The following is a 15,271-nucleotide window of genomic DNA, read 5'->3' as shown; positions in this document are numbered from 1 at the left end:
GAATAATTGGCCGAAACGTTATGAAATAACAACTATAAAAATGAGAATAATAGTCCGCAAAATAAATAAAAATATACAAATTATTCATCTCAAAAGGATTCCAATAATTAAATGATATAATTTAGCTAATGTTAATGCAGAATATGTGACCAAGTATGGAATTGTACTTATCCTCATATTTTTCTTGATTAACTTTTAACATAAATGATGACTATAATAAAGAGAAATTCCAGTCTATTTCATTGCTTACATATTCTATCTATCTGGATAATTCTATCAGTAATAGAAACTGTCAGAGATTCCTGTCAATTAACAACAGATGCACAGTATCACAAACTCTTTTTAATTTTCTCTCTCCCGCTCTTGTTTGCCGTGCCTCTCTCCCGCTCTTGTTTGCCGTGCCTCTCTCCCGCTCTTGTTTGCCGTGCCTCTCTCCCGCTCTTGTTTGCCGTGCCTCTCTCCCGCTCTTGTTTGCCGTGCCTCTTTTTCTCCATCTTTTACTCTGTATCTTTTTAACTTTTTTTCAGGCAATTTCTTTTCTTTCCTCTCCACCTTCTATTCTTTTTCGCTCATCTCCCCTCTTTTTTCTTTCCCATCTCCTCATTTCTTTTCCTTCCCCTCCCTCTCTCTTTTCATCTCTCACGCTTTCATTCCCTCTCCCTGCCTTTTACTTTTTCTTCCTCTCACTTTTGCTTCCTCTCTTTTACTGTCTCTTCCACGCTTTTTTCCTCTCTTTTACTCTTTCGCTTTCTTCTCTCGTTCCCCCTCTCTCTCTCTGTCTCTCTCTTTTACTGTCTCTCTCTCCTTTCTTTTTTTCCTCTTTATCATAAATGCTACTAGAATAAGAACACAAACCCCGAATTCGCTTCATTTAAACTATTCATTTTATTTTTATTTTTGTACTGAAATTATTTATTATCGCTTTCATGGGAATTTTTCCAACATGTGTGTGTGTGTATGTGTGTGTGTATATATATATATATATATATATATATATATATATATATATATATATATAATCTTATTATAACAACCATTTAAAATATCTACTCCTATATTAACTTATTGCTGCCTGCAAATGTTCGTTGTTTAAATTGATCACTATTACACTTATTGTACTATTGCATCACATTATTTTTTAAATGTTTACAAATGAATTCAAATCATTAATTTTCATTTGACGCAGGATTTCGATTGCTTCCTTTGTTCATTTTTATCAACAACCCGTGTTGCCAGCAAGTATTATGTTCAGATTTGTATCGCTTCACCCCCCCCCCGACCACTTAAAAAAAAAAAAACGTAATTTGAATTTTAAAAATATGAAATTAGGAGTCTATCCTAGGACCTTTATTATTCATAAATGACCTCCCTGATAAAATTGTCTCTGAGATGTGTACATTTGCTGATGGCACCTCGCTCTATAACAGGCACGAGAGGAAAACAAATGAGCACATATCTAAGGAAATGGCAGAAACACTATAGGAAGACCTTCAATCTGTAATGGAATGGGGGGAAAATGGATGGTCACATTCAATGCTGCCAAGACTAAGCTTGTTTCCTTCAATAATTACAAGAAACCTCTACCACCAATAGCAATGGCCGAAAACACATTACCTGAAAGTACTTCCTTTAAACTCCTCGGCTGAACGTTCACAAGGAACATGAATTGGAGCAGATACATTAAGAGCATTGCCAAGGCTGCTGCGAAGAAGGTGGGTTCTCTTTACCGTGCTAGAAAACTACTTATACCTGAAAGTATCCTGTACCTCTATAAGGTCACCATTCGCCCATGTATGGAGTACTGTTGTCACATTTGTGCTGGTGCGTCTACTACTAGTCTCTCACTCCTGAACAGGGTTCAAAAGAGTCGCCAACCTGATAGGTCCTGAACTGTCATCTAAACTTCAGCCTCTGTCCCATCGACGAAATGTTGCATCTTTCTGCCTGTTCTACAAGTATTTTGATGGTGAATGCTCTGACAAACTACAAGCCCTTGTACCCCCTCGGCATAAATACTCCCGACAAACCCAACAAGCAGCTAAATCCCACTCCTACACAGTAGAGATCCCTAGGTGTAAGAAAGCCTTCTACTCCAATAGTTTCTTCCCCAGAACTGCTAGACTTTGAAACTCCCTTCGGGGGTTCTGCTTTCCTAACTGTACTGACATGCAGAAGTTCAAATGTAATGTGAACAGACATCTTGCTGCTCATCTCCCTTCATAATCTCCCTGCAACTTACATCCCCGATAGTAGCCCCCTACTTCAAGGTTGCACTGTGCCTTATGTGCCTTGTTTGATGTAAAAATTGAATAAAAAAAAAAATAATAAATATGAGAATAGCAATATTCTTGTGGGGCTCAAAATTGGGAGCAGAAGTTCCTTCTAATTTTGAATTTTTCTTGGCAACGCTGGGATATGAGTCAACGTGCTACTTAATAAATCAAATTAAACTTTCCTGTTCTGTTTCGTATTATTAGATTGGTGCAAAAATAATGTCTTTTTTTGACGTATATATATATATATCTGATAAAAAAACATTATTTTTGCACCAACCTAATAACCAGTTGGAAGTTTGGAAAAGAGTCAAGGAGTCTGAGTCGGATTTTTTTAATCTCTGAAGAAGCAACACAGTCTGGATATTGGAATCCTTTAAAATAAGGATTCTGAGTTGAAGACGGAAAGTTTGGTATCCTAGGAGTTGGAATCTGATTTTATAACTTTTGACCTCACAATTCTGGTATTACCTGTATTTGTCATAATTTATCTGAGATATTTGTATGTAATAGTCTCTTTACGTTTGTCCTTTGTAAAAGTGACTATTCAATTGTCTTCACGGGTTAAAAATTCCTTCTGCTTCGATTACCTTAAAGTCTTTTCATTTTTTCTGTTTTACGGCAATCAACTCGTCTGTTTATTTAATGATTAAACACTACTTATTTTAAACAATTCATTGTATACAAGTTACTATTTTATCCATAACTGGTCGAAAATTGTTGGCGAATACTTATCTAAAGAGTGTAATAAAATAAATTTGATGGGATTCAAACTTGGCATGTCTGATGTCATAGTTTGTAATGGTATCCATCACAGCAACCATACATTACCTAATTCAATTTCATAAGAATCTGTTGAAGTTATATAGTTTAGTTAATACTGCTATTATGCTTATCAAACTTGTTGAATAAACTCTGCTCACATATCATAAAAACGAAACAATGGATCCCAAAACTACATCCTTTTCTGTATTTTCGAACTTTTGAGATGAGGATTGATAATTTGTATTCGTAAAACTACCGTTCTTATCTTGAAGCTTATTATCACAATGTTTCATCTGATGTAACATCTGATCTTCTTCAGGTGCATCGCGTCAAACTCTAGAATCTGTACATAATTTTGAACTGAACCCCCCCCTTTTTTTTTTTTAAATCCGCATAGGTAAATTATTTTCAATACAATTGATACAAATATCTTTATTAATTACTTAAGGTTTTTACTCACCATGGCTGACAGATCGAGGACAATCTAATCTCGTGGATTAAATTAACGAATTCAGTTTGAAATTCTGTATAGATTCCTAAGTTTGACAAATATTCCTGAGTTCAACAAGATACACCTGAAGAAGGCTGGAGATACATATATATATATATATATATATATATATATATATATATATATATATATATATATAAATAATCTGATTAATACTTTTTAACTGAAAATTTAATATATTAAAATGTATCAAAATTCAGCAATGTACATATACCAATAAAAATTCAGTCAAAGTAAATCTGTTCAGTTATGTATTAATTAGTGTTTTTCACCGTGTGAAGAGAGGCCTTTTTGGAATATTTTTTAACTAACAATGTTTGAAATTGTCCGAATGGTCTCAAAACAATTGTAACGATCATGAAAAATACGCAATATGATGTTCTCATCTTTGTTGCCTTGTTTTTGTGAAAATTTTATATATATAATTTTGTGAGAATAACATCCAAGATGAGAACAGTAGTCTGAATAATTCAAATAATACACACAAATCTTTAAGCGAGGTTAGATGACGTCATTATTGAACACTCCAAACAGTTCTTTTTCTTATCAATAAGGAAGCCAGTTCTAGTGTCAACAGGTAATAGAAGTTATATCCGAAAGACTTTTTATGTAAAACATTGAAACAAGAAGTACATAACAGAAATCAATGGTTCAAGAGAGTCAAAAATCTATGAACTAAAATCGATATGTATCAGATCGTTTACAAATTCGGTCAGCAAGTTGCTGATGAAAAGCCATGTTTGAAGCTCAAAAGTAAGAACTTATATATTTTCAAGATGCTTACAGTATGTCAATAAAATTTTTTTTTTACACGAGCTACCAACCTCTATGAAAGATCTTGTCTGGCTTCTTTTACCTTATAGGTAGGCATTTTCTTTGGCATGATAAACTGCAACATTTCTTTACTCAAAAATTTAAGAGACTCTTTTTGGCTAAAATGTTACATTATTCACATAAAATTATGTTATACATTTGTTGTTATAAAAAAGAAGATACAATAACTCTCTCTCTCTCTCTCTCTCTCTTTATCTCTCTCTTTATCTCTCTCTCTCTCTCTCTCTCTCTCCAGAAATGAATCCTTTTTTTAATCCACGGAGGTATATTGTTTTTAATACAAGTGATACTAATATAATGAAGCATTACTTCAGGTTTTTACTCGCCATGACTGACAGAACAAGAACAATCTATCCCTGTGTTTAGTTTGAAATTCTGTACTGATTCTCACGTTTGACAAATATTCCTGAGATTAACATGATATGCTTGAAGAAGGCTGGAGGAAACATCAACCATTATATATATCTGTGTGTGTGTGTATGTGTATATATAAAAACTGAAAATAACATCCAAAATACAATAACATACTCTCTCTATCTCTCCAGAGAGCTTTGCCACATAATTAAGAGAATTTCTGTCCAGGATGAAGAGCAGTTGTACCATTAGATTAAAGCACATCACTTAAGTATTTGCTGATGGAATCCTCAGGGCTTCTATTTATTTATTTTTTTTATTGGGGGAGGTGTTGCTGTCCTCGCATCTACAGTTCCTCAAATGGTAACCCATCTCATACTAACAAAGTTCAAGAGTGCTTAACTTTGATGATCTAAACAAGAATTGGTGTATCAATGTGATCTTGCTGTATTATATATTTATAGTATACTCTCCAGCAACATACTTGATGAGAAACTAAGCACAAGAAAATCGCAAAAGCTAATAGTAGATTTTAGAGGATTGACAAGAGATGGGAGAGGTACTAAATTGAAAGTATACTGTGCCATAATGTTCAGCACTTTATGGTTATGGAACTTGAAGAGTCTACATGTGCCACACAACAACCCCTTTTACATCTTGTCTAAAGAAAATATTGGCCATAAAATGGCAAAGCAAATAAAATTTGTCACCAGAGCAAATATATCACGTATTTACACTACGTTTTATGAAATTATAGCTTGACAAAATGTGTAGCATGCATGCACTGATGGATTGCATAAGGAGGTTCTTGTAGAAAAAATTGTAATGAGTGCGAAAATTTTTTCTCAAAAACATTCACGTGGTAAACAAACCTAGGACCCTTCAGATACAAGAATAATGTGATTATGAATAATTTAGGCATTGTTGAAGTCAGAGGTGGCAGGATAAAAGAGAAATTTTTTGCTCAACAGATGTTTGGTTTTTTGATGCCACCGTGTTCGCATGTGATTTTGTTGTTGGTTAGAGTAAAAAAACAAAGGACTGCCTTTTCATATATGAAGAGCAAAAGTTTTCTTTATGCAAAAACAAGAACACGATCCGGCTCGAGTGTTTTCTTTCTAACTCAAAATTTCTCTACATTCTTATTTCAGTTTTACGTGACTGGAATAAGAACGTATAGAAAATTGTATTGAATGCATTAAATTATTTTCCTCAAAAAAACATCCACGTGTCTGTGTGTCTTGTAGGGTTCAACTGCTGAATAGAAAAAATCAAACAAAATGGCGACACACACTTGATTTTATCCTCAATAGCACATATCCTTGGTGTTCGTATGCAAATTAGATAATCTTGAGCTGCATAAAACCAAGCCGTTTGAAGAAGGGGAGAGTTCGTTTTGAGGAAGGTAAATCATGGGGAGTGATCAATTATTTGGAGTTGAGAGAACACATAGAATTTAAGAGCTGGCATAAATTGCAGTGTCAGTAAAAAGGGGTGCTGTCAATCTTTATTTAGATTACAAGGAATTAATTACCTAAATACATCTTTCAATCACATAAATTATAAATAATCTTTCACTGAACAATCATGTAATCTCCATGTTTGTTCAATATTAGACTAACTCATCCATAGGTTGCAGTTGCTGAATAATAGAAAAAAAATGGTGACATCTAGTTGATTTTATCTTGAATGATCGCATGAATTAATGTTGAATTCTCGCCAATTGTATGAAAACTTGACTATCTTGGGCTCTATATAAACAAGCCGTTTGAAGAAGGGGGGGGGGCGATTTCGTTTTTTTTTTTTTTTTTTTTTTTTTTTTTTTTTTTTTTTAGGAAGGCGATCTATGTACATATGCTAGGTTGAGGTGTGACATTATTAGAAGCTGATAGAACACAGTTAATTGGTGGTGTGAGTTACAGCATCAGTGAAAAGGAGTGCTGTCTATCATTTTCAATTCTGTATGGAAAATTCCAGCATGACAAATATTCACATGGAACTGAGAAAGTAATTTAAGGACATATTAAAGATTTCATTTAAAAATCTTCCATACTACTTAGGAACAATATGACAGAACACAATGGCAAGAGCATGTATGAAGCCAACTGGATTGCTAAAGAAGGATGTTGACAAGTTAGAAAAAAGAAAATCGACAATAATTAGCGGTATTCACTGTCCACAATGTCAAGACATTTCAGACACAAATTGAACTTGTTGATAATTTGCAAACACATTAAATAAATCAATTCAAGCAAAAGATGAGGATGGTTTTCATCTTTACGAAAGAAACAACACATGACTGTGAAGAAAGACTTTTTTTTTATACACAGGAATCACCACTTATCAAGGCCCGGAGACCACTCGAGGATAAGGGTTAATGGGTATACATCAGCCAATGTGATTATAGCATAGTAAACATAAGTAGTGGGAATTTTGTAAATTGGATTACTTAAGAAACTAACAACTGACTTCTAACATTCCAACAATAAGAAAAAACAGATAAATATTTTTTTTATGCAGCAATAAGTAAATAACTGTTTAATCTTGGTTTTATGAGAACGAGGCGAGTGTATTCAGTTTGCAAATTTAGCTGGAAAGCCGTGTATTTAAGAAAATCTGTTTTGCAGCCTACCCCAGCAAACTACATTGTTTGTAACGAAAGCAAACATGGTTATGACATTTTTTTAAAATAAGTAACACTAGCAATATTTTTAAATGTTCAGATTACAATATCACTTGATTATTAATTACTAGCAGGGAGATCCAACGTTGCCCGCGATTGAATGATGATCAACGAATGTTTCACACTCCCATATTTTTATTGTCATTGAAATCGGTGAAATCACTAATTTTTCAATCAAATCTAGTGATTGCCTACTCTAATTGGAGACCCATCACATTACACCAGGAAAAAGCTTCACATGCCTTCCTGTAGTAACTTTGTTAACAATACATTCTAGTCTACATTGCACTGTAGAGAACCTATTGTGGATTTCATACATAAAATCATTTTTTATATATAATGTCTTGAATTAAAGTTTAAAATGCAAAAGTTAAGTATCATTGTTAAATTGTATTCTGAACAGAAACATTCATTTTGAACGCGCCCCTGTCATATCAAAGAACCTACTATTGATTTTATGCCAGGCTGTTCAGCTTGTGTGGTAATAAAACTTCTTAAATGTGCTTGTGATGTTAGGCTGTGTTTAGTCAAACTTGCCTGTTCATTCTTTCATTGGATTATTTCGATTATCGATACTTATCAAAGACATTCTAAGAACACTGCCAGGCACATAAAGTACCTTCATGTGAAATTTCATAAAAATTTGCCCAGCCGTTTTCGAGTCCATAGGGAACAAACTCATACATACAGAGTTCCTTTAATATAATAGTAGAGAAGTTGGAACACGTACATCAAATTCATGCCAAGGTTGCTGGAGAAATGGTAGGATCATTCTATCGCTCCAGTAGATGTCTCACTCACTGCTGATGCAATTCTGTATCTGTATGTCCAAGAATGGCGTACTGTTGCCACATCTGGGCAGGAGCTGCTAGATTCATCTTATCCTGCTTTGACAGAGTTCAAAATGGACTTCATAGTCTAGTGGAGGATGCCCTTTTCTCTTCCCTGCAACCTCTTTCCCACAGAAAAGACGTTGTGAGTCGGTTTCTGCTTTATTATTTTCATGGCAAGTGCTTTTATGGACCACCCCCATAAACCAAATTTTCATGAAAAACACTCATCTAGTTGAAACCACTATCAATAATTTCCCCCCCACTCTTTATCTGTGCCTAAACCTAAACATAGATTCCATGAACAAAGCTTCTTTCTTAAAAACTGCACGCCTGTAGAACTCTGTTCTGCTTTCAAACTGACTACAATATGGTTGTCTTCAAGTCCAATGTGAACAAGTTCTTGATGAGCTATCCCCTTAAGTAATCTAATTTACCAAATTTCCACTGCTAACAATTATTACGATTTTGTTTCATTGACTATTGTACACTCATTAACTCTTATCCTCGAGTGGCCTCCTAGCCTTGGTAAGTAGTAACTACTTTGTAAAAAAAAAAAGAAAAGAGATAATTCCAAGACATTAATCTTATGCAAAAACATAAAGAGAAAAAAATTCCCAAATTAGCATGTCTGCCAACTTCTTATAAAAGTAAGCTGAATTGTTGAAATTTACAACCTAATATTGTTATATTATTTGTCTATTACTCTTATTTTTTTTTAATATTATTTTAAATATTTTTTTATATTTCTGTTTTACAGATATTTGAAGATGCACCTGAAGAAATAACTACTCCTGTGTAAGTACTAAATATATTCTATGCATTAGTTTGATATGAACTGGCTGTTCTAAATACACACTTGGATGTTTAATTAATGCAACTGTTTGAATCCATAAAATACTTCAAATCAATAAAAGAAATACTGCTATGGATAAAGGTGTGAAAGTAGAACATGCACAACTGAATTATTAATAAGACTTATAGAAATACTAATTATTGCCCATTACCATTGGTCTTAAAATGTTAAAAATTTGAGAGTCAGCATAATTTTGCAAATGTTTTAAATCTCATAAAAATCAGAGATAATTTATTTCCGTGACTGTTTTATGCTTACTTTAGAATCCATTTTATGTTAAAATAAAAAAAAAAAATGACCCCCCCCCTTCCCTTTACAAAATGGTGGAAATGGTGAATCTATCCTATTAAATTTTAATTTTGCGTACCTTTATAGCCTAAAAGTAGTTTTTTATCAAGGCCTAGAAGCCACTCGGGGATAAGGGTTATTGCATGTACAGTAATCAATGGGATAGTGTCGTAGTAATCGTTAGTATTGGAGATTTGATAAAGTGTCTTACTTAAGGGGGCGGTTCATCAGGAATTTGTTTATGTTGGACTTGAAGACATCCAAGTTGTAGTCAGGTGGGAAACAGGCAAACAGAAGAGAGTTCCACAGGCGTGCAGTTCTAAGAAAGAAGCTTTATTCATGGAATCTACGTTTTGATTTAGGCACAGATAAAAAATGGGGAAAATTATTGACAGTGGTTTCAGCTAGACGGGTGTTTATCGTGAAAGATTGGTGAGGGGGGAACCAGAGATAGGAGCTCAGATGTGAAATAGCTCACTGTTAGTAACAAAGAAACAAATAAAATACAACTTTCTATCATGCTAGAGGGACTCCTTATTCAAGAAAAGTGATGAACTGAAGAATCTTCAGCTCCTAGCCCTGAACTCGTATTACTATTTTTATTCTTATTTTTTAATTATTATAATTACCAATTTTAAAGTTATAGAATAAAACATGGTTCTTGTTTGTTAAAATGAATTATTTGAATTTCCCACAGACACAGAAAATATCATTGTCAAATATGTTTGTGACAGTTATAGCATATTAGGAGGGAGTCAGAGGTTTTGATCAGAGTTGAACTTCTAAGAATGCTTTGAGTCTGATTCAGATATTTTAATCTCTGAAGATTTAACAGATAGTCTGAATATTGGGAGATTGTAAAAAAGGAATCAGATATTTTGTATTGTCAGACTTTACATCTTTGTACTCATAACTCTAGTTCATGAAAATCTCAGTATTAATAATAATGTAATTTTGTGTGTGTTTCTCGCCTATACATAACTTTGATACACATTAAATTAAGAGTAATTTATTACAACAATTGACTTTTTAACTCCTGTAGGCACGACACCCAAATACTCCTAGCATCAAGGTTAATATATTAGTGCAATGAAGAATTACTTTGGAAGTCCAACAAAACAAAATTAAGGGGGGAAATATCAGGAGTAAACTCTGCCAGCTTTCTGTGAAAAGAATCTAATCTTTAAAACTAGTCCTATGCTTTGATCAGATATTTCTTTAACTTGTAAGCAACAGTTTATCACAATAACAATTTATGCAGTTTTGACAACAGAATTTTTCTCTGTACTTCATGCTGTGGAGTGAAGTATTTTTCTGCTGTTTTTTTTGTGAGTATTTGACCCCTGTGAACTGGTGCTCTGCATCTGATCAAAGTTTTGTAATTATTCATCTCTTCGTAACTGCTGTATTGGCAGCTGATCATGCGCATCAGTGTTTTCAAAGAATTTGTTTGTGTTTAGCTTATATTGGTCTCTGTGAGTTCAGTATGTGATTTTCTATTGCATTCTATGCAAATCTTTCTTTTTTCTTTCATTTCATTTTTTAACCCTTTTCCCCCCCTTACTGTGAACTAGCAGGGCTATCCGGGATTGCCCAGGATAAAAGCGTAACATAACTTCTATCCCTCTCTCTTTCTCCCTCTCCCGTTTTCCTTCTCCCCCTCCTCACCCCTCTTTCTTCTTAGCACAGCCCATTCCTCTCTTTGGACATATACACACACAATTTAAGTTTGCATAAGGAAAATAACTGAAAAAAAAATCAGAGTTACTGCCCTTTATATGATTAAAAGATGCATGTCTCTTGGATATGGTTCAGAAAAGATTACACAGCATAAGTCCAGCACTATCAATCAAGCTCAAACTCCTGTCCCATCACTGCAATGTTGCATCCCTGTGCTTGTTTTACAAATACGTTAATGAAATGTACTTTGTAGCACTTGCGTCGCCTCAACATAAATACCCTATTACTCAAACAGCAAAATTCCACCCCTTACATTAGAAGCTGAATTTTCTTACAGTTGCTGACTAGATTTGAGTGAAGAAATATATTATATAACATCTGGAGAATTGGAGCTTAGACCTTATAAAGGATTGTCCAGCCGAAAGTAACTCTTTACTAAGAAATAGAGCTCTCTTAGTTAAGATACTGAAAATATATTTTAAATGAAAATGGTTATTGTCTCTTTTGTTATGAAGATACCAGCTACCCAAAGAAATGATTGAGCTTCATGAACATTGTTATCCTGTCCTGGCCCATGAGAATGAATATCTATAAAAGTGAGAATGTGTGTGAGGACACTTCTCAACCTATATACTCAATGAATTTTTGATCTACAGACTTGAAATTTGGTATATAGGGAATTCAGACACATGGAAAACTTTTTAATCCATTTTCATCTGGACTGTTAAGGGGTCAAAATTGAAAAATTGATATGTGCGGATTGTTGGATTTTTGTTTGTCAATTGTTCCACGCATGCACAATTGGAAAATATGACAGCTTCTTTATATTAAGAATAATAGGTTTAGAAAACACTTTTGATAGATCGTATCATGCTGGTCTAATAGTTACTCTGATTGACTCATTGTCTTTTAGGTTTTGGTTTTGATCTCAGCTTGAGTATTTTTTTTTTATTTACAAGAAGTGAACTGTTTAGAGAAAACATAATACTTGTATGCACATATCTCAGTTTGTTTCCATTTTCTTCATTTTTTTAAAAAGGAATTTAATGTTACATTTAACATCAGGCAACGCCGAGTACATCTTCTAGTATGTGATAGTTTTCAACTACTTTTATTTCATTTCCTAAAAAAACAAAACAAGAAAGGCGTTACTTCTCAAAATAAGCGGATAAGATGCACATAATAGTGTAGCGATTGGAAAAGACATTACTAATATCCTTGACAATGAAACAAGTACAAGGTATGTTGGTAAATACGGTTGTCAACGGATTGTTATCTGTGAATGTATGCATATCAAATGCCAGATAATATACACATCTTCCGGGTTTTCTGCTCAAGGAGTTAACTCGGCTATTGGTCAATATCTAATACCTAATCGAAATTCTTATTTTGCCTATACTTAGAATCATTTTAAAATATGTAGTACATTTTTTTTAAATTTTAATTATGGTTTCATCTAGGTAGTATTTTTTTTTTAACTGATTAACAAAAATACAATATAAGTGAAACCATATTAGAATAAAAAACAAACATAAATATACATTTAATTACATAAAATAAAACAAAAACAAATAGTTATAGGACATCACTATATAGTGACTTTCAGGAATTTAAGGATAGTGGATTGTTTCCAATAGTCAAATGGAAAATCTTAAGGTGGGCTATGAAATGTTGATTATTAGATAATTCATGTCGATTTTCTGAGCAAGAAAGATTGAAAATACAAAGATATATACTAACTCTAAGAAGTGAAATTGTTACAAACTGCAGGTACAGAATAAAGTTTATTGTGATAGTTACTAAATAAAAACACCATTATAAAACAATTTTTTAAGGAAAAATAAGCCTAAACTACGAGCAATAGTTTGATTAACCTACTTATGAATATTAAAAAAATCAGTTAAACTTTGGTGACTGATTGGAGTGAAGGGATATTGGTGTTTTATATAGGCAATAAAAATCAATAATTGTAACATGAATAGGAGAGATAGATAAGAGTGAGTGGGGAATATTAGTTTGTTTTGACGTCATATAAAATATGCGTGTGTTTTGGGAAATTTGCTTTTGTGGTTATATTTCACTCTTTATGTATAACAATCCTTTTTTGTTTAAGAGCTGTATGCTTGTTAAATATAACAGAGCATATATATAATATATATATCTACGCACATGAATAACAATTTAACTATATTCCAAGTTAAGATAAATGTTTTATTTATCTTGACAATCAGGTCAACATATCAAAACTTCAGTACATTTTACAGACCTGTTTCATTTATGTAGAACAATTAATATATTTATGTTAATATTGAATTTTTTCATTACATATACTCATCAGAAAAAGTTTTTCTTCGACAGAAATAAGCATGACCATGTAATTTTGAAAATGAAGCAAATAGAAGACTTCACATCGTGTTTATTTAGGTTGCCATTTTGTTATTGGAAATTTGTCAATGTTGTCAGGTTTTAATACCGTGAACATTAGGAATTTTGTCCCTTAAACCATGTGAGGAATTGCCTCCCCTTGTCCGAGTTGTGATGACGTATGCTTTGGGCATTGGGTGACTTGGAGTTTTCTGCCCTTTGACTGTAAATATAAACGTGTGTGTGACGTGTGTTTTTCTCTTCGTTTGTGGCCATGTAAATAAAAGGACATGTCTTTCTACGTCTGTGTGTAAAAGGATAAGAAAATGTTAAGTGTAATTAATTTGTTTTCTTTTGTCAACTTGCTGTTAATATAACTTCCAGTATGAAGTCATTTAAGGAAGAAAGGGACGTTTTCTGCATTTACTTCACCATTAACTAACAAAGGTTATTAATTAACCTACAGTTATAAGGGAAAAGCTATTCATATCCTTATTTTCCTATGGGTTTAAATTATATTGTATTTCTATTTGGTTTAATTATCGAATGGAATTTATATATTTTGATGGTACTATGAATAGTATAGATATTTGTTAACCTAACATTTAATCAATTGTTGAAGAGAAATTTTATTGCTTGTCCCGATTGTATCTTCATCATCATAGATAGCTTATGTTACTTTCTTTACTTTATAAAAGTATTTTGTATCAATACATATTCAACTAATAAACAGTAAAATTTGTTTTCTGTTAGCTTGCCTGCAACCTCCACCAACTAACTACAAAAAGATTTCTTCACACTCATTTTATTTTTCCTCTTTTTTTCTTCCATTTTTTATGCCACCTTATATATTTGAAAATAACATGAAATTCCCCCTCCCCTTTCATCTTTCTTTATTTTTTGATTTCTCTCACGTCTATCATTCTTTTGCAAAATGTTAAAAATAACTGCTTCCCTTTTTATGTGGAGACTAGCCTAGCGTTGCCCTGGAGTTAGGAGGTCTGTGTTGAGAAAAAAAAAAAAGTGGTCGTAGGCAGCTATGCTCGAACCCATACCACAAAGGAGAAAAAGAATGTAAAAACAAAACATGACGTCTTTGCCGTTGCGTCCATTCCCAAACCGGAAGTGGCGAAAGTTTAAATTAAGGCTAGTCAATCAAAAAGAGGGGATCACTTTAAAAAATAGCGGCGAAAAAAAACGACTCCTTCTTGTAGAAAAGTGTCCAGTTGAGGGTGAAGGAATTAATGTTTTGGTCAATCTTTCGGTATTTGTCGTCCGAAGAGCCGAGCTTCAAAACAATACCGATCTCGTGAAAATTCGTTGCCTCTGTCGAAAGTTTTAGGCATACATACATACATACGTACATAAAGATAGGTGAGATTTATCTTATAGACTAGCAGGGGGGGGTACCCGGCATTGCCCGGGTGTTTGGAGGTGTGTGTGTGTAAAAAAAAAAAAGAAAAAAATAGTTTTAGTAGGAAGGTAGGATTGATGCGAAGGTGGAAATGAAAGGGGAAAAAAGCCAGTCACCTGAACATCTCGGCCACGAGGGAGAGGAACTGATAAGGGTGTTATATGAAGGTTTATGAAGCAAAATAAACAGGTGCGAGGAAGTAGCGCGGTGTCTGATCTAGTTTTGCGCTGCAAGCCAGATCTTTTGCTTTTCGAAGACGCGGCGAGCTGATAAAATTCGGGCTAATTAAATACACACGTGACCCCCATTGTTAAGTTGTAGTTATTATGATTTAGACGCGATATAGAAAGTTTTAAGTATGTGCGAACCTACCCAGAAGGCCTGGGGAAAAAAAGCCTTTCATGGACATACACAAAAAG

The 15,271-nt window shown here is 33.5% G+C and overlaps 1 protein-coding gene across 1 annotated transcript in view; it reads left to right on the top strand.

Annotated features, from left to right (window-relative positions):
- Positions 1-15,271, top strand: part of LOC145254514 (tetratricopeptide repeat protein 39B-like) — a 222,230-nt gene that overhangs the window by 40,022 nt on the left and 166,937 nt on the right. Inside the window, exon 2 of the mRNA XM_080113043.1 lies at positions 9,011-9,048. Within this exon, the coding sequence (XP_079969169.1) occupies positions 9,011-9,048 (38 nt within the window). The remainder of the gene's footprint in view (positions 1-9,010; positions 9,049-15,271) is intronic.

The sequence above is a fragment of the Euprymna scolopes genome, chromosome 3 (genome assembly GCF_053919585.1).
Source record: "Euprymna scolopes isolate OS-2025 chromosome 3, ASM5391958v1, whole genome shotgun sequence".
NCBI lineage: Eukaryota > Metazoa > Mollusca > Cephalopoda > Sepiida > Sepiolidae > Euprymna > Euprymna scolopes.
This window is presented reverse-complemented; position numbering and strand designations above follow the sequence as displayed.